Source organism: Chiloscyllium plagiosum, chromosome 11 (genome assembly GCF_004010195.1).
Source record: "Chiloscyllium plagiosum isolate BGI_BamShark_2017 chromosome 11, ASM401019v2, whole genome shotgun sequence".
Taxonomy (NCBI): domain Eukaryota; kingdom Metazoa; phylum Chordata; class Chondrichthyes; order Orectolobiformes; family Hemiscylliidae; genus Chiloscyllium; species Chiloscyllium plagiosum.
Window position 1 is genome coordinate 85593001 of NC_057720.1, and position 24246 is coordinate 85617246.

Below are 24246 nucleotides of genomic sequence, written 5' to 3' on the forward strand. Positions count from 1 at the left end.
TGTTTGGCGTGCAAGTTGTCCAGTTTGGTAAGTTCATCAGATTGACACCTCATTTTTCGGTATATTTGGTGCTGCTCTTGACATGACTTACTGCACTTTCCATTGAATAGAGTTGATCCTCTGGCTTGAATATAATGATAAAGTGGAGGATGTGCTGGGCCATGAAGTTGAGAGATTTTGTTGGAGTGTAGTTTGCTGCTGCTAATGGCCCACACTGCCTCATGGATGTTTAGTATTGAGTTGCCAGATCTATTTGAAGTCTCTCCTATTTAGCACTGATTGTGTGGTGTGACACAATGTCAGGTATTACCAGTGTGAAGGCAGAGCCTTGGCTCCACAAGCACTGTGCAGTAAGCGCTGTTACCAATACTGTCATGGACAAATGCATCTGCGGCAGACAGATTGGTAAGGATGAGGTCATCAAGAATGTTGTTCCCTCCCCACCTGCTGCCTATGAGTTGGCCAGCTTGATCAGTAATGGTGCTGTTGAACCTATCTTGATTGTAGTCATTGAAATCCCCCAGACTGTATTCTGCACCCTTGCCACCCTCAGAGCTTCCTCCAAGTGTTATTCAAAATGGAGGACCACTGATTCATCAGTCACAGGAGGAATGTTTGTGGTAATTACTAAGAGGTTTCCTTGCCCACATTTGGCCTGATGCCATGAGACATTATAGTGTTCAAGGTCACTGTTGAGGACTCCCAGGCCAACTCTCTTCTGACTGTATATGCCATTTTGATGCCACCTCTGCTGGGCCTGTCCTTGCCATTGGTAATAGTGCTATCTGGGACATGGAGAGGTATGATTCTATGGGTGTGACTATGTCAGACTGTTTCTTGATTGGTGGGCTGTTCTTTGAAAAATTGGTGTGGACTCGATGGGACAAATGGCCTGTTTCCACACTGTATGGATTCTGTGATTCTATAATAGTATGTGAGGTAATTCTACCAATTTCAGTACTAGTCACAGATGTTAATAATGAAGCACTTTGTGCTATTGTTGTTTCTGGTGCCAGGTCAATGCCAGATGGTCTGTCAGTCTCATCCCTGTTTTAAGACTTTCTAGCGATTTTATACAGCTGAATGGCAGTTGAGAGTCAACAGTGTTGCTGTGGGTCTGGATCACATGTAGGCCAGATCAGAGGGGGATGACAGATTTCCTTGCTTGAAGTGAACAGGGTGGGTTTATCCGACACTCGACAGTCGTTTTATGGACATCATTAGACTCTTAATTCCAGATGTTTATTGAACTCCTATTCCCCCAGCTGGATTTGAACTTGGTTCTCCAGAGCATTACCCGAGTTTCTGCATTAATAGTCGAGTGATAATATTACTAGGCCATCGCCTCGCCCAACCTTTATGCATAAACATCCCTCAGTTGTTTTGTGCATCATCTTTTAAAATTGACTGTTTAGCATGCGATACCCTCCCTTATTCCTCCTTTTGAAAATGCAATATGTCATACTTCCATGAAGTTCAACTGTCATTTTGCCATCTATTTTGTCATCCTCATTGTGCTCTTGAAGCCTGTTTCTATCTTCACTGCTTACTTAATTTCTGAATTTAATATTATCTCTAAATTTTACAGTTGTGCCCTGTATTTCTCATTCCAAATGCTTAAAGTATATCAAAACTAGCAGTGGTTCCAGTAGTGGAGTTTGGGGAGCTCTACTCTGAAAAATCCTCCGGTCTGAAAAAGAGGTGCAGCTCTTGTTTTTCTATCATTTTAGCTAACCTTTGTATACTGCTGTGTTTTCTACCATCTATTTCAGTTCTGCTAACAAGTCTAATATACAATACTTTGGATAATCTATGTCCACAAATTTGAGTTGAACTTTACTAATTGGGTTTTCTCAACATGAACAACATAAATACAGTGGCCCTAGTTTTCTTGTGGGCTCAGGAAAGTTGAACTAGGCACTTTTGTGCCTTCCAAAATGCAGTTCCAACTCGTGGCCTTGGTCAGGACCTTTGGCTTTTCACACAGGTATTATGTTGGCAGTTCATTTACTGAGCTGTAATATAGTGCAGAAGTCAGTTAGGAGGCCTGCCTTGGTTACCCAGCACAGGAATTAGCCCCAACGTTGTTTAAAGGCCCCTTGAACCTCGCCCTATACCACTTTCATTCACTTACAGATCCTTCATAGGCAGTCATACAGTACACAGTATACACTATGTACAGTTCTCAGAAGCTATATATTCACAATGGAATTATTTTAAAATTACTGGGGAGAAAGAAGTCTTGAAAATATCCAGCAACCTAATTTAAAAACCTGACTTTAAACACACAATCATTGATAGTGAGAAGAAAAAGAAACTATTCCAATGCCTATTGGGTTTGTAAACAAACAAATCATTTCAAAGTCTTTCTTTTAATGCTCTGAAAAAGGTTGTCATTCTTGGACCATTAAACCAGCTTCGATGATGAAGCATATATGTACTTTTAAACCCTGCTAAGTATTCATAATGACTGTTGTCATAACAAGAGATTCCAGCTGAAATTGACAGAATAGTGCCCATTTCCTTTAAAAAGGGAGTGGAGCAGGTGCAGCATTCTTGTTCAGCTTTTGAGAGTAGTTTTGTTTAGCAGCCGGAGCTGTTAGTCAATTTTAACCTTACAGCGTAAAACATGTCAGCAGAGACTGACAGAATTTTTATTTCACATTACAGAATGTATTATGGCATTTTCTTAATTTGAAAACTATTCTAATGCGTAACAGATATTGCACAAAGCTGACCAATGTAAGGGTCAATTTATTTTTGCAGGGCAGAGCCCTGTGATGCATCATTGTTAAAAACATGTCTACATTTACAAATAGTGACATTTAAAGGTACCAAAATACCTTTCAGACTGTTCCCAATTCTTTGGCAGGCTTCCTCCCCCCTCCATGGTCACAAGCTCTTCAGGGAGGTGTTATTTTCAGGCTTGCAAAACACTCACAAATAGTGTGTGGGAGGAAACAAAATTTCCCTGTGGTCTTCACAATTGGAGCCCCAACCTTGGAAGAGGAGTGTATGCACGCATTTTCCACCAAGGCCTTCCCAAAACATCAAAAGCCAAATGAATATAGTAAGAAACTCAGCTGGTCTAGCAGCATATGTTAAGAAAGCAGAGTTAAAGTTTCAAGCCCAGTGACCCTTCTTCAGAACTGATCGTAGCAGTTTGTTGGAGAGAGGGGAAAGATATGAGCAGATAGTTGGTGATGGAGCTCAAAGGTCAAAATTCTAATCGTTTATTTTATATTTATTCTTTATGATCCCAATTTGCTAATAACTTAAGCATCTGTGATTGCCTGTTTTAATGCAACCCTCGGTATTCCTCAGTAAAATAGTTTGAAGTATGTGTTCTGTGCACAGTGCAGTGTTTAGTTTGAAATGAACAACGTTAAAAAACAGATGACTGCAGATTCATTTGTTCTGGTATTACGCTTTTAATTTCAATCAGCTGCTGCACCTTTCGAGTCTTCAGTATTTCCTTGGGCTTCTTGTATTCAGAAAGTGATTGACTAACATGAAGGATTGTGAAATAAATGGTGTTTTTATTTAGTTGTCACTGTTTTGAAAGATGAGGGACAGTCATCCATTTTGTCTTCATATCTTTAAGAATGCAAAGGTAGAAAATAGAGGTTGTTTGTGTTTCTGTCTGCTTTTGATCCTGTCTTCTCAGTTGATTATTGCTCGGGGCAGTTTGGAGGCAGACATTTTATGTAGGATTTATCTTGGGCAATATTGTGAAATTTCACTCCACAGACTGTGGGTATGGGGAATACATTTTCAGAGTTCACTGTCCATGCTTAGTTAATATTCTGTCTCCAGGCTGTTCAATTTCCCTAGGTTTAAATAATAAAACTGCAAATAGGGATGACTGAAAGCTTTACCTATGCAGAAATGCATCTTTCCAAACCATTTAGTGTTATGTGACAATTTAAGAGAACTGCTATTTCCCTTTATGTAGAATGCTTCTCTGTAATTTCTGTTTTGAATTGGAGCAGGGTTGACTGATAACAGTCAGATGTGAGTAAAAGCAGCAACATATCTAGAAACTGCTCACAATTGATAAACACCTTGTGCCAGTGTACTGTCCACCTGACTGTGCGCCTGTCTGAAAATTCTCATTGCAGGATTTTTTCAACAGCTCCATTAGCAGCTGTTGAGAAATGTACAAGTGATTCTCTGGGAAATGCTAATTTAGTCCTCCCAGATGGTCAATTTTACCTCGCAGATTTTTTATTTTAATGTTCAAGTTACTTTTCTCTCCTTGCCTTCTGGTTAACTGCATAGTTGGAGAAATTCTAGGTTTCATCCAGTGCTGTTGTGGAAACAAGCACATGATTTTTCTTTAATAATGTTCCGTTTCTGACATGATATTGTAGTCCACTTCTGAATGAGCCCCACCTCTTTCTGTTCTCTGTGTTTTTTCTCTCTCTCCTTCCCCTCTCCAACCTCACCCCCCCCCCCCCCCCCCCCCACCCCAAATCTCTGTCCTTTTTTTGGATAGCAGCTGTTCTGTCATTTCTATTCACAACTCCATTAGACTGATTTATTGTTTACCATTGCAAATCTGGAGTTTAAAAACAGAAAATGCTTGAAATGATTAGCAGGTCTGTTACTGTCTGTGGGTCAATTATGTTTCATTAGGTCTTACACTGTGGGTTTACCCTTTTGTTTTTACCCCTTTTCCCTGGTTGCAGTTGTTTCAAATATTTTGAAAATATAATTACCATTTTTCACACAAAATCAAATGCTCTTTTTGAATCATGTTGGTCTTCTGTCTACTCAGTGATGATGGTACGGTTTTTCCTCTCCATAGTCCAAGTTTACCTGACCAGTTTCTGGCATCCTTCTTTTAAAACATTGTTTTTGCTTTCTAGTTCTTCGTACCTCCTTCGGTGTTAGCCATGTGACCCATTCCATCTCCCATCACATGATAAATAATTTCCTTTTAAATCCACTTTGCCGTATAGTTTAATTAAATTATTAATTTTGCTTTAGATATGTGATTATAGGAAAACAGGCTTTAAAGTGTTTGAGGAAGACTGAGGCAAATCTCTGGCTGCTCCTGCATGAGCAAGTGCTCTTTCAGATGTCGTGTGCCTGAAGGAGCTTTTACTGTGTTTCTAGTATTTATTATTACATGAGGTCTGGTAACCTATTTATCCAATCCACTGCCATGTTGGTATTGTAGACATCCAGTATTCTGTGCACGGCAGCTGTTAGATCAGCTTCAGCTTTACAAAATGTCAGTTTCAAGAGACTGAAGTATTTTCCCAATGTCTGAAAAGCTTGGCTTGTTTCTAATGAAAAGGGATTCTGTATTGACTTGATTTGACATTGCATCTCCTTTTTGCTTAGAAAATAGCCACAGGATATTAAAGTGATCACGTGGTCAGAGTGCCTCACTGTTTAATGAAAAAGGTTATCTGTTTCAGCAGTTATCGTTCTTAGTGAGCTGGATTTCTCTACATGATCTTTGGAAAGCATAATAAAGGCATGTTATAGTCAAGATCTTTATAAAGACAGTTTTTCTACTGAAGCAAAAGCTATCTTTGATATTCCTCTTGCACAGTGAGTAGCATTACCAGAAGTGCTGTACAAGTGAAAATTAAATCGCTGCCATGGAATATTTTGATGTCCACATCCAATGTCTTGGACTGTAGCAAACTACTTTAAAAACACAGCTCTTAGCTTGCAATCTAAACTAAAGAAGTTCACATTTTTACTTTTGGAATTTTCCCTTCTGGCATTTTCACTGACCTGCAGCGAAGTAACCTGTTTTAGGTTGTATATGCTTGGTTGTTGCTTAACTAAATACCGTTACAGATTTATTTCCAAACAGCAGAACTGGATCACAGACTGCTGTTCAATGTTATGGTGCCAAACACACTGAATAATTGTCGTTGTTGCTGTTAGTCCCAGTAAGTGTATGAACATTTTTCTACTTACTCAACTGGAGGTTGTCAAATTGTATTAACTGATATTACCAAAATAATTTACGGGAGATCTTGTTGTTTCTTCTGTTGGAATCCCATGACACCAGGGTCATCCTGAGCAAGTTCAGGAATGGGAATGTTTGTTCCAGTAATCCTTTTACAAAGACTAGAGACCATGAGTATATGTTGAATTCACACCCGCACCAATCAACCACACCACCCTGTGGCCCAACATTCAACTCCCCCTCCCACTCTGTCGAGCACATGGAGGTCCTGGGCCTCCTTCACCGCCGCTCCCTCACCACCAGACGCCTGGAGGAAGAACGCCTCATCTTCCGCCTCGGAACACTTCAACCCCAGGGCATCAATGTGGACTTCAACAGTTTCCTCATTTCCCCTTCCCCCACCTCACCCTAGTTCCAAACTTCCAGCTCAGCACTGTCCCCATGACTTGTCCAGACTTGTCCTACCTGCCTATCTCCTTTTCCACCTATCCACTCCACCTTCTCCTCCCTGACCTATCACCTTCATCCCCTCCCCCACTCATCTATTGTACTCTATGCTACTTTCTCCCCACCCCCACCCTCCTCCAGCTTATCTCTCCACGCTTCAGGCTCTCTGCCTTTATTCCTGATGAAGGGCTTTTGCCGGAAACGTCGATTTTACTGCTCCTCGGATGCTGCCTGATCTGCTGTGCTCTTCCAGTACCACCAATCCAAAATCTGGTTTCCAGCATCTGCAGTCATTGTTTTTACCTATATGTTTTATACTGTTTGCTTTCAGTTAACATAACAAGCAGGAAGCAGTTCTTTTAATACGTAATCAAAGGATTAAATCAGGATATAGTCCTATAATTTGATCAGAGTAAATGACTCTGAGATCATGCAGTGAGGAAAAATATTTGACTGCTTAAAGGACCACACAACATGTATGATGACTGCCTTTCTCTACAGAAAAGTGGATACCTGAAGTGTCTAGACACTCTCAATCTCATGGATTTCATAATGTCATTAACAACTATCCCAAACAGTACAAGATTAATTTGGCTATCTCAACTCTGAAATGTGATTAAAGGCTTAAAATCATGTTAGGGCCTATTTTTCTCATGTATATCTTCGGTTCTTGATGTATTTGACTCGTCAATGTTCAGTCTGATCGCTGTCACCAAATGAGAGCCATATCTTTGAGCAGTCATGTTCATTCCTGAAGAATTAATTGTTTGATGGAACCACTGAAAGTTTGTTGAATGCTGCACAACAGCTGATCATTGACAGTGAACATAATAAATAGTTATAAGGGTTTAACTTTATACTTTGTTTGATGTGGCTGATCCTTCCCATCTCTTGTCAACGAAGGGAGGTGATGGCCTAGTGGTATTATCATTTAGACTATTAACCCAGCAACCCTGATAATGTTCTAGGGACCCTGGTTCAAATCATGCCATGGCTGATGGTGGAATTTGAATTCAATAAAAATCTGGAATTAGAAACCCAATATTGACCGTGAAACCATTGTCGATTGTGGGGAAAAGCCCCTCTGGTTTACCAACGTCCTAAGAGAAAGAAACTGCCATCCTCAACCTGGTCTTGCCTACAGACCCACAGTAATGTGATTGACATTTAACTGCCCTCTGGGCAACCAGGGATGATGTAGTAAATGCTGACCTGGTCAGTGACAGCCATATCCTATGAATGAATAAAACAAAAGTATAGGACTGGAGTCACAACTTGACCAAATCAGGGATGGCAGCTTCCTTGAACTTGTCTACCAATTCAAAGACTATCAAATTCACTTTTACAACTGGCTCTGGTGGAGTTTTAGCTCTCAATTTCTGAGTTGCTGAACTTGGACTCTAACCATTACAACTTGAATATTTGAAGTCTCTCTCGAGGTTTACACAATAATGGGTATAGGATTTTCTTTTGAATGTTGATTAAAATTGAGGCTCATTAATTGTGTTAAATCAGATAAAGCTTTTCTGTGAAGCTGTTGTAAGAGAGTTAAATGTTGACGTTCACCTTAAACAAAAGTGGCTTGGCTAATGAACATTTCTAATCATTTCTAGCACACATTTATATGCTCAAAATGTTGACTGTATGGATCTCCACCTTTGTGCTTCTTTACGCATTCCACATAGGTCAATTGCATCAGTTCATTATTTCTGTCATCCATTTTCTACAATGCTTCTCTCTCCTGTGTTTTACATCATTCTTTCTCTCCTTCGAATAACTATCTCTATTGTTTGACCTAATTATCTTACCAAAACATGTGTCTTTTTCTTTGATGTTATTGCAGTGATTGCCTCATTTCTCCAACTATTTCCAACACCTTCTCATTATTGAATTGAATTAGCTTTATGGTCACATGCAATCCAATGAGTGCAGTGAAATGTTTGCAGTGTTGCTGCTTATGGCACCATCTTAGGTACAAGATACCTAACTACAGATAGTTGAGTATATGGTACAAAATTGAAAGAATAAATACAAGACCAGCATAAAAATAAAAAGGAAGAAAGTACTCTATTTATAGTCCTTTTACAATAATACATGCCAGCACCTAGCCTCCACCGACTGCACTGCCATCAAGTCCAAGGGACTCGCCTCCCCATGACAGCCTCCAGTCTGGGACCCGCCTCCTGTCATCTTGTCTATGTAGGATAAGCAAAATATTCTTTCATGTCCTCACCTCATCAATTAGTCTGTCTGTTGTCCATGACTTAGCATACATTCTTTTCATTAGATTCCAGTTCAATTTGTTCACTGTTAAGTTGGTTCTTTATTCTGACAAAAGCTGGTCTTAGTAGTTTTAATTGTCCCTTGTATCTCACAGTCACATCTCCAGGCATCTGTGACAGTCTGTCCAAGGGGATTATTACTTGCTGGGAGTACACACGTTAAAACATAAGAGAAAAAAAATGGGTTGCGTTTGCATGTATTTCGTATTCCAGTTAAAAAGCATAACTCTACTCACACTCTGACCATAATGCAGAATGGCCTTTGAGGCAACAAAAGACAATTCTGGCACTGTAATTGGCTGCCAGCAAAGAGCTGATCCCTTTGGGAGCATAGGACAGAAACTGAGCAAAAGGAACAGAAGAGTGGAAACAAGTTTAGAAGAAAACTATTAAAATATCTTGGATTTTTTTTCAGTTGATTCACTTTGGAAATTGAATATGTTTTGTTCCAGCAGTCTGAATTAAATACTCTGCGATCAGTAGTTGGAATGGAATGAATGTTTTTATCACATTCTAAACAATTCAAAATTGTCAGCAAGTCAGAAAATATTTTGCATTTCCATTACCTCACATGACTGATGTTAGAAGAGCATACACCTGAGAGGGTAAAGGGCAGCAATCGTGACTTGTCTGCATACCCTGTTCAGAGTCCTGATGCTTTTAAAAGAAATGCCCTGATAACACCCTTACCATTGTTTTGGATTCTAACATTCAAAACAACATTGTATAGAAACACCTTTCAACTTGAGCAGAGGTGATTCGCTTCTACTATGACTGGAAGCTGCAGTTGTGATTATAATGTCAGATTTTCACGTCTACTTATAAAATTGAAGCCACAACAATGTCGAGCCAACCATCTTTTTTGTTTCGTGGATAATTTAGCTCCGGTTAAAAATTTTGGTTCCTCAGTGCCCCAGTGAGTGAAGGCATGGTGGAGCATTGAGTTAGATGCAATAGTGTAGTTTCAGGGTTGATTCCTGGTCTTTGTGATGTTAGCTAGTCTTCGTCGCATAGCAGTGGATTTTTGCAAGTGGTTCATTCATTATTCAGGAGAAAACTCAAGCAGTTTGAGTCGTCAGAGCTGCTGAAATGCATGTTGGTTGTATTTTGCTCAATTGATGAGCATTTATGATATGTTTACCTGAGGCTGAGGAGTTTTAAAAGTGGTCTGATAAAGTAAATTCTTTGCTTTGACCAAGTGATTTGATAAATTAAATGGTACTTTTTAGTGGTCATCGAAATTAGGTATCTGGAGTTTTCCAGCTTTTTTTTTACACCCTTGCTCATAATTCAAAATATTCTGCTCCTATAGGCTTAAGATTTAATTTTGCATGCTTTAGAGAATAGGGAAGCAGTGTGGTTCACTTGATCCTATGAGAATTTAACTAAACATCCTTTGAGACGTAGCTAGTTTGGATGTGAGGATTATTAAGTGTGGCAGTGCATTCCTTTAATTCTGAACTGCTCCTCTGATTTAAACTCCTACCTCAAACATTACCTGATCTTCTTTCCACTCAATGTGCAGCATGATCAAAGGAAAAAAAATAGTTTTGATTAATTTCTCCATGCTTTCTTTTATTTGCCCCACCCCCCCAAAAAAAACTATAAACCACACATTGCCTCAATCTTAATAAATCCATACTGTCCAAATATAGAGGAAATAGTGATGAAACCCATGTTCTTACCTCCAGCTGTTCTGAAAAGATACCTCCATGCAGCTGTTAATACACTGACCTGTTATCTTGTGTTGTTCTGATTAGCATCTGTTTTGTTCTCTCTGACATCTTACCTCAGTTTTCATTACTTGGCTTCCTGATCTATTGCAGTTAATTAGAACTGTTTGCTTACCTGTAAAACCGACTCGTCCTTACACAATGCCAACAATACTTAATGAGAAACAAAATGACTTAAAGATTTTAAAGTATTTTCTCTCCAAAAATTGACAAGCAAATTATGAATATGCACATCAGATCCTTTTGATTTTGGATTTGAAAAGTGAGCAAACTGTTTCTGGCCAGTAAATATCATCTGTTGTGCTCCTGACCATCCATCATTCTATATTTAATCCCTGTCACTACAGTTTGACTTGGCCGGAATCCAGATGAAAGCATCTGTATGAGAGCATTTTACGCAGTGGGCTGCTGCACTCGAGCTCACTGCTCAGCTGGAATGTGTTCAGAGACGCTGAAGATATCATGTGATGGACAAACCTTCTTGAGGTGAAATTACTATTGTTCTTCCTGAGGGTCACATTGATCTCTACTGCTGAGATCGGTGTGTTGCTCAACGAATGCTGCAGTAAAGAAGCAGCATGTAAGTGACTCTGCTGCTAATGGTCCCTGCTGCCTTCAGGCACTAATCTTCTCATAGGTGCATTGCCATAACAACAGCCCCAGTTGGGACAAAACATTGTTCGTAAGGCCCATGTTTATGTTGTTTAAGGGATGGTGGTAAACCAGTAGATTTGTTTGCTCCTTTGAACAATCTGCTTTTCCTCTATCGTTCATGCTCTTAAAGTATGAAAAGTGAATCAGCGCATGTTGTACCTGGAAGTGAAGAGAACCTAATCCCATATATGTCTGGAGGAAATGGGAGTGGCTTGACCTGATCTGGCTGTGTGATTGCAAGGATATCAAGAAACTGGTGTTTTAAATCTGTGATGGGTGAAATTTGGAGTTTCTGATTTTTTTCAACAAACTATTGAAATTACCTGAAAACAATTGCCCTGATTAGCCATTTAAGAGAAGTATGTTGTCTTGAAATCATCAGAACAAGGTGGATGGCTGGCACAGTTTATTTGGAAGAAAAATCAGTACGTTCTAGGCCAGTAACTATTATGAAGAGAATTGCCTAATTTATCTTGTGTGAGAAGAAACGATAATTAGAGGTGACCTGATACCAAACGTACTGCTGAGAGGAAATTTACTATTCATATGTGTTGCATATTCTTTTAGCGAAGCCAGAAAGCACTCCAATGTAGTGATTTGTTTTTCTTTTGCAAGTCGATGGAGTACCTCAAGTTTGCAGCCCTGCATTGTGGAAACCAGAAAACTGACAAACAAGATTTTCATGAGCAATTAAGTCTTGAAGATTTGTGCAATCCTGGAGATCCATAAAAAGACTGACGAGACACACCCCCCTTTCAGTGCATGATTTGAAAATTGTGACAAATATTTGGTCTTGCTATTGGTGTTCAGCAGAGGGGAAAGGTGGGATCGTCTTTTCTCCTAGACTGTCCTAGCATCATGATCTGGGGATGTTCTGTTAAATGGCTGCGTAGTTGCTTAATGTAAGTACAGTGTCATATTGATTTCCTAATCTGCTTCTGAGCTAAATATGAAAATACTGGATGGGTGTAACATAATAGGTATTCTAACATGGACTTTAAAAGAAAAGCCTTATAAGGAAAAAAATTCCCAAAGGTTTATTTCTTTATCACTTTGACTCCAACCTGGTGACATTTCCTTGTTACTTGGTGGTATGTTGGACAGTAACCTCTTAACGTACCATTAGCAGTGACATTTAAACTCAATGCTTGAGAACAATGCATATTTGTTTTTCTGGTTTTCCTCTACCACACTCTGATCCAGATGATCACAAGAGTGTGTCCTTGTTTTTCACAGGCCCAGCATAAAGGTGTGGTGGTTCACAGGCACATTCTAACTGGAAAACATACAAAGATCAAAACTTGTAACTTCAAGCATGTGCATGTACGTGCATCATGTATAATATGTGTATAAGCTTACTAATTGGTGAAAGATTACCGTCATTTAGTCAATTTGGAAGTAACTAGGTAAACTTCATCTGTGTATGTAGCATATTGAATTGTCAAGTTTGATTTCACATGAGATGCTGTATCTTCTGATTGCATATCCTTTTCCTGATTCTCTCCTACTGCCTAGAGGAGGAGCTCAGTGGGTTGGGAATTTAAGTGATGCCCTTCCATCTCATATGGTTTCTTATGCTTAATTAAGTTTTACTATATGTAGTGGGTGAAAAAGTTGCTCCATATCCTTTTCTGTTTCACTTCTGTTGACAAACTTGTCACACTAAATCTGAGGGATGTTTTGTTTCATAGTTTTTTAACATTTAATAAAGACATTCATATTTTATCAACATTTTTTCTGTGCTGAATTCAGATTCTTGTCTTTGCTTTTGAGTTGTACAAAACAAAAATTCTACTTTTTCAAATTATTTAAACTTTAAATATGTACATTGAAAAACTATGCCCAAACTTTATGGTGTCTCAGTGATACATGTTTCAAGATACAATGATTGGATGACATGACATCTCTTGAAGCACCGAAATCGAAGATTTTCAAGTGAGCAAGAAAACCATCAAATTCCTTGAGCATTGTGGGTAGAAGTAAATTCTTTGTATCTAGTATAAACTGTGCTCCTTATTGAAAGTTTTTTATGTCATATAGGATTTTACAGTACAGAAAGAGGCCATACTAGCCATCATTTCTGTATCACCTCCTGAAAGAGAGAGAGCACTTATTATCTTGTTGTTTTTTATGTTCTCCATATGCTGTGAAAGTCTTGCATCATAAAAGTATCAGGTGAAATAACACCAGAACAACAGTTTTCCATACTGTCTTCCCCAAGGCAGTTCTATTTTTGGAATCCATGGAGGTGCATATTTTAGTGAACAATTTATTATGAATTTTTTTAAATGTAGTCTTTGTATCTGAGGGAAATTTTGAAGTAATGGGAGCTTTTGTACTATTGTACATTAAACATGTGTGGCTGACGACTTGAGCAAGATTGTAGAAACAGGCTTGCAGCATCTTGATATTGAGCACATGTGACCATTTCATGTATTTTGCATATATGCTATAATGTTGGTTTCCTGATTGATTTGCAAGTGCCCTGGCAACTCTTTTTCTCACTTGTTGAAGCCTTGCATTTGTTTAACAGTCTACTCTCCGCATCTGTTCAACTGTGGCGTTAGTGGTTCAAAGTTTAAAGTTGGAGTCTTGTTGATTTTAGTGTTGAGACATTGTAGCAGATTTTGGAGCTAGGCAGGGAATTAATGGTTTTCAAGCACTTGGATTTAGTTTTGATTATTTTATTTAAAGAGAGTTTGTGTAAGTGAAGAATGGGTATATTAGTTTTGAATGCAACATCGTGAGAAACAAGCTTGATTTCTCTGCTGAGTTCCAAATCTCAGTCCTGTTTCTGGGGGAATTACAGGCAGGCAGGTTTGTACTTATTATGAAGAATAATCAAAGAGAAAAAAACCGTCTTTGCCTCTTTAGGTTCTTAGTAGCAACTCACGCAGACCATTGTCGATACAAGCCAGAGAGGGAGGCAGCAAATCAGACATGTTATCTGAGCAGTGAATAGTTAAGTTGGGTAGAAGATCTAAAATATTGAAGATGAATTATTTTAAGGTGAAAACAAAAAATGCTGGAGATTACAATGGATCAGGCAGTATCCATGGAGAGAAAGCAAGCTAACATTTGGAATCTAGATGACTCTTTATCAGTCATGTATTTAAAGGTCATTTATTAGGGAGAAAATTCAGTATGTTGTCAATTTTAATTCTGAAATGTCATTGTCTTGAGCTTTCAACTGTTCTATTTATACGAATACGTGAGGTTAACAACAATTGAATATGTCTACTGTTGTGCTGAATTGGTTGATTAGTCTGGAAAGATTTTGCCATTATTCCTGCTACTAGTCTTTTTTTCTATAAATCCTGTGGCTAAATGTTGACTGAGATCAGGTTTGGTTTGGCTATGATTTTCCTGCTGCTGCCAGCTGAACAACTTGTCATTGGTCACTATCTTGGCTGATGCTCTGTATGACAGTGGGATGAAACACTGAAAGGCTATTGATGTCAACTTTGGGTCTGTGCCTTGAAAGACAAATATAAACTGTACTAGAGCAAAGATTGTTGCTTTTGTGCTCTAATATTTGACAGGAGATATAAAAAAATCTGCACACTTGAAGTAATTTTTGGAGAGAACCCTTTCCATTTTTCTGAACAGAACAGCAAATGTGCTTAAGTTATGATGAGGATGCTGTTGATATCTTTGACCTGATAGTGATGTTCAAACCCTGGATAAATTCCTATTATAATGCTGCAGCTTAACCCTTCTTGTCTATGCTGTATTGAACTGTTTGCTGGAATTGTCAACATAAAAATAGCAACTCCGTTCCAAATGTAATTCATTGGTCCAGACCTTCTTGAGAAGTGATAAAATGACACATAATTGCATATTATCTCTTACTCCCTCTTTTGCTAGTGTTAGGTGTTCATCCTATGTAAGATTAAAATGCAGCTCCCCATAACCATTGATGGAAAATAGATGAAGAGAGAAAAGATCTATGAGCTTGTGCATGAAATAATCTTGTATGCAATTACTTGTTGTACAGACACAAATATAATCCATAATTCTGTTCATGCCTATTGTAGTTGCTTCTATTCTGTACAACAAGCTTCAGCACCCTAACGTTTTGACTTTTATTTCTCAGCAATGTATTATTCTTGTTGTTTTCAGGTCCCGTGCTTTACCAAAATTGAAAGAATCTCGTTCCCATGAATCATTGTTGAGTCCTGGAAGTGCGGTTGAATCTTTGGAATTAAATATGGAGCAAGATGTTTTCGTTAAACCTTTGCACAGTAGTATCCTTGGGCAAGACTTCTGCTTTGAGGTACTGTATCGTTATCTAACCGGGCTCAATAAGAAGAGTAACTATTTAGAGTCATCGAGCCATAGAGATGTTCAGCATGGAAACAGACCCTCTGATCCAACTTGTCCATGTCAACGCGATATCCTGAATTAACCAAGTCTCATTTGCCACCATTTTGCCCGTATCCTTCTCAACTCTTTCTATTCATGTGCACAATGAGGTGCCTTTTAACTGTTGTAATTGTACCAGCCTCCTCCTTCACCTCTACTTACTCATTTCATACATTGCACCACCCTTTGCCTGAAAAAATTGCTCCTCTTTAGCCACAACATGACCTCCCAACTCCTATACGCAGTGCACTAACCAATAAAGCAAACATATTCACTACCTTGTCCACCTGCAACTCCACTTTCAAGGAACTATGAACCAGCATCCAAGATCTCTTTGTTCAGCAACACTCCCCAGGACATTGCCCTGATTTGCCCTCCCAAAATGTGGCATCTCATACTTATCTAAATTAAACTCTGCCACTCTTTGGCCCACTTACCAATCTTTTTATGGGGCTGACCAAATATCTCAGAATTAAGGCAGCAGAGACCAGTGTATTCAGGCCATAGTTGCATCATGAAATGCTATGAGGCTGCATAGCCACAGCAAGCACACATGATTCATATTTCCCACAGTTCCTCGTTTCATTCATTTTGTAATCCACGAGTAGTCACTGAGTATTCTGTAAAAGTCATAAGTGATATTTTAAATCACATCAGACTTTACAGGATAAGATCAGTGAGACAGACTATTCTGACAGGACGATACAATGGAACTACTTCTAGGAGCTGTAGTATAAAGTACCATTGAAATATAGACTTACGGTTAGGTTCTTTTTCACAGGGAGGAATAGCAAGTGAGGTTTAGAGTTATTCTGCTGCGCTTGCCTGCCTCTTGTTGGCTACTTTCTGAGCTGTATTGAGAGAGGCTACATGAAAGTTTTGCACACAGTCATAGCAAGATTGTTTTGTAGCAGTTAAAGATTTTGATAGCTAAGTGTGAACTGTAGAATGTGCAGCAAGCAAACACATTTAAATATATATTTTACATATGAATTGTTTTTTGTTCTTTTGTTTGTGATTTCCCATCTCTGAATCATACCCTAGAAATGAATTGATTTCTGACAATAACCAGCCTTCTCCAAAATCGGTTATCACTGGCTTCAACTTCACAAATATCAGTAACATACTCTGAGCAGGAATTCATCTTGTACTCTTCTGTGGCACACACCATTCAAATAGAAATATCGATTACACACTAGATTCTAGCTGGCAAGTTTATTTAACATATACAGTTATGTGTAAGAATTCTGATTCCCTCTCTCTGATATCCTAAGAGATACTTGAAATCAAACAGCAGAACAGTCAGCTATGCAGATTGACTGCTGGGTCCAGCAGCAGTGTAGGTTTATTTCATAGCTTGATTCACATACTTTTATGAAAGTAACCACCCCAACACACACAAACGAAGCTGCATCAGGACACTATTCAAAAGGGCCACAACACACTGCAGTACACCAGGACTGCAAAAAGAAGAAGAGGAACACCTATACAAGGTATTCGCCAAAAACGGATACCTGCGCAACTTCATCGGCAGATGCCTAAGAGAAAGACCACGGAACGAGGACATACCACAACCAAAAGGACTAGCCAAACTACCATACATCAGGAGCATCTGGGATCAGTGCTGGGACTGCAGCTTTTTACAATATATATTAATGATATAGAAGATGGTATTAGTCATAACATTAGCAAATTTGTTGTGGTTCTGTTCGCCGAGCTGGAGGTTTTTGTTGCAAACGTTTCGTCCCCTGGCTAGGGGACATCATCAGTGCTTGGGAGCCTCCTGCGAAGCGCTTCTTTGATGTTTCCTCTGGTGTTTATAGTGGTCTGTCCCTGCCGCTTCTGGTTGTCAGTTTCAGCTGTCCGCTGTCGTGGTTGGTATATTGGGTACCCAGCACTGATGATGTCGCCTAGCCAGGGGACGAAACGTTTGCAACAAAAACTTCCAGCTCGGCGAACAGAACCACAGCAACGAGCACCCGAGCTACAAATCTTCTCACAAACTTTGATCATTTATATAAATGATTTGGATGTGAACATAGGAGATATAGTTAGTAAGTTTGCAGATGACACCAAAATTGGAGGTGTAGTGGACAGCGAAGAGGGTTACCTCCGATTACAACAGGATCTGGACCAGATGGGCCAATGGGCCGAGAAGTGGCAGATGGAGTTTAATTCAGATAAATGTGAGGTGCTGCATTTTGGAAGAGCAAATCAGGGCAGGATTTCTACACTTAATGGTAAGGTCCTGGGGAGTGTTACTGAACAAAGAGTGCAGGCTCATAGTTTCTTGCAAGTGGAGTCGCAGGTAGATAGGATTGTGAAGAAGGCGTTTGGTTTGCTTTCTGTTATTGGTCAGACTATTGAGTATAGGAGTTGGGAGGTCATGTTGCGGTTGTACAGGACATTGGCTAGGCCACTGTTGGAATACTGCACGCAAATCTGCTCTCCCTCCTATCAGAAGGATGTTGTGAAACTTGGAAGGGTTCAGAAAAGATTTACAGGGATGTTGCCAGGGTTCAAGAATTTGAGCCAAAGGAAAAGGCTGAATAGGCTGGGGCTATTTTCCTTGGAGCATCAGAGGCTGAGGGGAGACCTGATAGAGGTATACAAAATCATGAGGGGTGTGGTTAGGGTAAATAGCCAAATTCCCTGGGGTGGGGAGTCCCAAATGAGAAGGCATAGGTTGAAGGTGAACAGGGGAAAGATTTAAAAGGGACATGAGGGGCAGCTTTTTCATGCAGAGGGTGGTGTGTGTGGAATGATCTGCTAGAGGGAGTGGTGGAGGCAGTTGCAATTACAACATTTAAAAGGTATCTAGAGGGATATTGGCCAAATGTTGGCAAATGGGACTAGATTTATTTAGGAAATCTGGTCGACAAGAATGAATTGAATTGAAGAGTCTGTCTCCGTATGTCTATCTCTATGACTCTATGTCCATATGCTATGGCAGCAACACCTTATCAAATTGCAACTTTTTTAAACCTTTCACCCTGAAATATTTCTGAAAATGTGTTGCTGGAAAAGCGCAGCAGGTCAGGCAGCATCCAAGGAGCAGGAGAATCGACGTTTCGGGCATGAGCCCTTCTTCAGGAATCCTGAAGAAGGGCTCATGCCCGAAAGGTCGATTTCCTGCTCCTTGGATGCTGCCTGACCTGCTGCGCTTTTCCAGCAACACATTTTCAGCTCTGATCTCCAGCATCTGCAGTCCTCACTTTCACCCTGAAATATTGTCCTATTTAAGGTCTCCCTTTTGTACAATTCTTTCCCTAGTTATCCTCTTCCCCTTGATATGCTTAGACTTGGCGATCTCTGTAATCTTTCCTGCCAGTTTTGTTCCTGTCCCTACTTTGCTCTCCTAATGGCTTTTTAAAGTTCTCCCTTATACTTTTTCTCCTCCATTAGGACCTCAGTTGATTTGCTTGCTTTGTACCTGTTAAAAGCCTGTTTTATTTCCTCCTTATCCTGTCCTGAATGTTCCTAGACTTTCGGGATTCTCTAGGCTTTTTGCTCCTAGATTTCACCTGAAAAGGAACAGGTTGGGGCTTCAAACCCTTTACATCATGACCATTTCAATTAGTATTGGAGCAGTTGTAATCTCCTAATATAGTTGCCTTTTTATTTTAACACCTCAGTGAAATGTCTACGTATCTGCTCCTCGATTGCCCGCTGACTGGCGGTTTGTAATGCACTCCTAGCAGTCTGGCTGCCCCATTTTTAATCCTAAACTCTAGTCATAATCCAATTGTATTCACAATACTATTTTATAAAGAACAAATTCATGCTTTTTTTTCACTTGGGAAAATACACAGATTCAATTTTGTTCTTTCATGTGATGTGCTAGGCTGTGCCAGCATGTGTTACCCATCCCTAATTGCCCTTGAGAAGGTGAAGAGCTACTGCTTTGACCGCCTTTGTTTCAAGTAGGTGTACCCGCAATGCTTTCAGATAGGATTTTGATCCAGTGACAGTGAAAGAACAGCAATGGTGTTTGGCTTGGAAGTGAATTTGCAGGTGCTTAAGCTACCATGCTTCATCTATCCTGTCTTCCTGGGTGCTAAAGGTCATGGGTCAGAAGGTGTTGTCAAAGGAGATTTGCTGAGTTCTTGTAAAGCTCCTTACTGATCTTGCAGGTCAACATTGCTGCCACTGAGAGTTGGTGGTGGACGGATTGGCCATTGAAGATGGGGGTGCCACTAAAGCGGATGTTTTGCCTTGGATGATGTTAATGTTATGAAGCGTTGGAGCTGCATTGCTGTGTGGTAGATGGAGTTGAATCTGGACAAGTCTGAGGTTATGCATTTTGGAGGTCAAGTGCAAGAGGAACATATACAGTAACTGGCAGGATCTTTAAGAGCATTGATAAACAGAGAGGGATCTTGGGGTTCAAGTCCATTGGTCCCTAAAAGTAGTAAAATAAGTGGATAAGGTAGTAAAGAAGGCAAAAGGCATGCTTGTCTTCGTTGGTGGGGCACTGGGTATAAAAGTTGGCAAGTCATGTTACAGGTCTACAAGATTTCATTTAGGCCACATTTAGACTATTGTGTGCAGTACTGGTTGCTACACTACAGGAAGAATGTGGAGGCGTTGGAGATGGTGCAATAGAGGTTTTCGGGAACGTGCCTGGATTAAAGTGTCTTAGCTATGATGAGAAGTTGAAAAACTTGGATGGTTTTCGCTAGAGCATTGGAAATTGAAGGATGATCTGATAGAACTACCTAAAATTATGACAGGCGTGTTTAAGGTCGACAGAGGAAGTCTTTTTCTTATGGTGGAAATGTCAAATACTGGGAATGGAGGTTTCCGGTGAGAGGGGAAAACATGTTAAAGAAGCTGTGAAAGAAAAGACACTGGTGGTAGGTGCCTGGAACATGCTGCTAGAGAAGGTGATTGAAGCAGATTCATAACAACATTTAAGAGGCATTTAGACTCATGAACCAGTAGGAAAGCAGACCATGTGCACGTAGGTGGGATTAGTTTAGAATAGCATCATTGTTGGCACAGACATGGTGGGCCGAAGAGCCTGTTGCTGTACTGTATTGTTCCATGTTCTTATCCAAGAAATTGCAGAGTGTTACACCACATTCCTGAAATGTGCCTTGCAGTTAATGGACTGGTTTTGTGAGTTACTCACTGCAGAATTTCCAGTCTCTGATCCATTCTGTCTACTGCATTTGTGTGGCTGGTCCAGTATGATTCTAGTCTGCCATGTACACCCAAGATATTATTAGTTGTGTTGATAATGCCAGTGAATGCCAAGAAATGACAGTTAGATTCTCTCATGTTGAAGATGGTAATTGGCACTTGAGTGATGTTAATATCACTTGCCACTTATCATTTCAAACTTTAATGTTGTCTGGGTCTTGCGGCATACGGAAACAAACTGCTTCAGTATCTGAGGATTTGCAAATAATACTGAGCATTTGATTTAATTTATTTTTGTCACATGTACAGAGATGCTATAAAAAGTATTGTATTGCATGCTAACCAGACAAATCATACCTTACATAAGTACATCAGGTTAATGGAATAGAATGCAGAATGTAGTGTTACAACTACAGAGAATGATTAACTCTAATATATTAGATTAGATTAGATTAGATTACTTACAGTGTGGAAACAGGCCCTTCAGCCCAACAAGTCCACACCGCCCTGCCGAAGCGCAACCCACCCATACCCCTACATTTACCCCTTACCTAACACTACGGGCAATTTGGCATGGCCAATTCACCTGACCTGCACATTTTTTGACTGTGGGAGGAAACCGGAGCACCCGGAGGAAACCCACGCAGACACAGGGAGAACGTGCACACTCCACACAGTCAGTCGCCTGAGGCGGGAATTGAACCCAGGCCTACTGGCGCTGTGAGGCAGCAGTGCTAACCACTGTGCCACCGTGCCGCCCTTGAAAGGACCGTTCATAAATCTGATAACAGCGGGAAAGAAGCTGTTCTTAAATCTGTTGGTTTGCATTTTCAAAGTTTTTTTGTCTTCAGCCTGATGGAAGAGGATGGAAGAGAGTATAACTGGGGTGGGAGGGATATTTGATTATGTGCACCCGCAATGCTTTCAGACATGAGTGGGTAATTATTGACATTGTTGAATAGATTCCTCTGTTTTGTTATATTGGAACAGCTTGGCAATGTGTAATTCTGATGTGCAAATCTCCAGTACCACTGCTGGAATGTTGCAAGGGCCCATACCTTTTGTGGTGTCCAGTTCCCTCAGCTGATTCTTGATGATTCATGGAATGAAGTGAATTTGTTGTATTCAGGAGCTCGGGCTGAGGCTGAAGTATCTACATGAATTTTACGTTTAAAAAGAACTGTTGAAATTGATGGCTAAAAATTTCAAGACCTCCTGAAGTAGAATGCAATCAAAAAACAATAAAGAGCAATTCATGAGAGAAATGGTTTTGCTGTAGGTAAGGGCTGGTGTCTCTTTATGTGCATCTGCTAATTCTAATATTCATCAACAGTGAACTTTTTATCCAACTCTTGCTTTAGCTTGCTCGTTCTCTCTCTCTCCAGCTTGGTTATAACAACAGAAATTTAACTCCGTACCTTAAGAGTCCTTCAGTTTGCAAAAGATTTCAAGTGTTGTTTTACCAGCACCCAGAATGTAAATTAAATTGTACTAAAAGAGATCACTTCTCTTCAGTTCGAAACTGCTTGAATTGAGAATCACCCCAAGAACCTATTCACCACTATAATTAGTTAATGACCTGATCAAATGGTAGTTCTTAGGAAAGCAGCATTTTTTTTACTAATCAGATCCTATTTCTTAAAGGGGCCCACTAGCCTAAGGGTTGTTTCCTCAAAATCACATAAACTTTCGTATAGTCCTTATGAAGTGAAAAATCCAAACTGTTTGTGCAATTTGTATTGTTGAAATCTGACTAAATCAAGAAGGAAATTCTGTTCCAAGACTTTCTGACTGAGCATTGTTCTCAGTACCCCTGAAATAGATTTTTTTAATTACTCAAATGAATTATCTTAAAATGTAGTTCTCTTTTTTTTTAGAGCATGATGAGATCTTAATGCATTGTGTGCAGCATTGGTTGATAGAAATGCAAGTTGTGTTGCATTGCCTTTCCTCCCAGACTGAAGCCTTGACCTTTCGTGTTTCATTTCATGGATTCAGAGTATTCAGAAGATTGGTACACAACAGAAGTTGTTCTGCTCACCAAATAGGATGAAAACTAAACTGCCCCTGGGAAGGAAGGATGAGAGTTACATAGACATGAGTAGAAAGATGAATTAAAAATTCAATGCAGAAATAGAAAATTTAGAAAGCACAAACAGAAGGCCAAGGTGTGTAAAATAAAGCAAGAATACTGAGAGGAAACTAGCAGGAAGGTGCAGAGATATCACATCTGATCTAACAGCTGCAGGATTTTCAGAGGTAGACATTAAATTGTCCTCTTGGAACTGGGAGTGGTCACACAGCTGTTTGTTCATCATACTGTCTGTAAGCAGACGCATGTTAAATCTAAAAACATAACATGAATGCTATGAATCAGTTTAGGCTGAATATAAGGAACGTGAACATGTCCTTTTTAGGCCTTTCTTGTTTGCTATTCGGAAGAGCGATTTTCATTTTTATTTGAACACTACTTCGACTATAATTTTAGCAAACAAGTACTGGCACAAATTATCTAACAGAGTAATTGCCTTTACAGAATGAGACTTATTACCTGCCAGACTATAGATCATCCATTTTAAACCATTAAATATATTGAGTGCATGAACAAATGGATGCAGAATTTACATGCAGTTTGTTTCCGGAGCAACTAATTTAATTAGTTCGCAAATTCTGAAGTAGGTTCAACAATTTTCACTTTCTATTTATTTTTCCTTGATCAATGTTGAAACTTGCTTGAAATTTCCCCCTCCACTCCCGCCTTCCTTTACCTTGGCTGGGCCTATTCTCTCATTGACCAGTTTCTCCTTTTAACTTTAAAAGATACAACCATAGCGAATGAAATGGCACCTTGTGGTGCCTGTCACTTTGTGGAGATTGTGAAACATACCTTGTTGCAGTCCTACTTGGGAACCCATCCCATAACTGCTTTTCCGGTACTTCTTTGCATTCATGCCATTTCCTGTATTCATTCAGAACTGGACTACTGATCGATTTTGCTTCCAATTATATTTTCTCTCAACTTCATCTGTCCATCTCTGACCTATCCTTGTGATCTTTGTTGATTTCTCTGTCTCCACTTCTGTGGGATAGAACATTTACCATTATTCATTAAAAACTCACTGATTCCAACTACCTTGACTACAATTCCATACAGTCTTTCCTATAAGGACACCACTCCATTTTCCCAGTTTTATATTGCCAACACATCTGTTATGATGATGGGCACTTTAGCATGTCGTTTTCCTCAATCAAGAATTCCACCATTTATGGACAGAGCCCTCCATCATGACCAATCCTTTTCCCGCAGTGTCTCCTCATTCTACATCTGTTCACGAACTATGATATGGTTCCCATTGTTCTCACTTTTCAGTTTGCAATAGTCTCCGTATTCAGAGGATCACCCTCCATCATTTCTGCTACCTCTAACATGATGTCACCACCAAATATCCCTCTTCTGCACTGCTGCATTCCAGAGAGACTGTTACCTCGGTGACACAATGGTCCTCCTCTATCACCCCCAACACCTCATTCTCCCTGTCTCAATATTTTCACTGATGATGCAACACTTGTTTTTTTATTGTTCAAGACCCCAAACACTTCTTCGAGGTGAAGTAGTTATTGACTTGCAGTGTCGCCTAATGTATTGGCTGTTCACAATTCAATGAACTCTGTATTAGAGAGACCA

General features: G+C 39.7%; 1 protein-coding gene across 14 annotated transcripts in view; it reads left to right on the forward strand.

The window, feature by feature from the left end:
- Positions 1 to 24246, forward strand: part of rasal2 (RAS protein activator like 2) — a 415750-nt gene that overhangs the window by 319243 nt on the left and 72261 nt on the right. For all 14 annotated transcript variants that reach the window (XM_043699997.1, XM_043699987.1, XM_043699988.1 and 11 more), the window contains one exon: positions 15174 to 15327. In XM_043699997.1, the coding sequence (XP_043555932.1) occupies positions 15174 to 15327 (154 nt within the window). The remainder of the gene's footprint in view (positions 1 to 15173; positions 15328 to 24246) is intronic.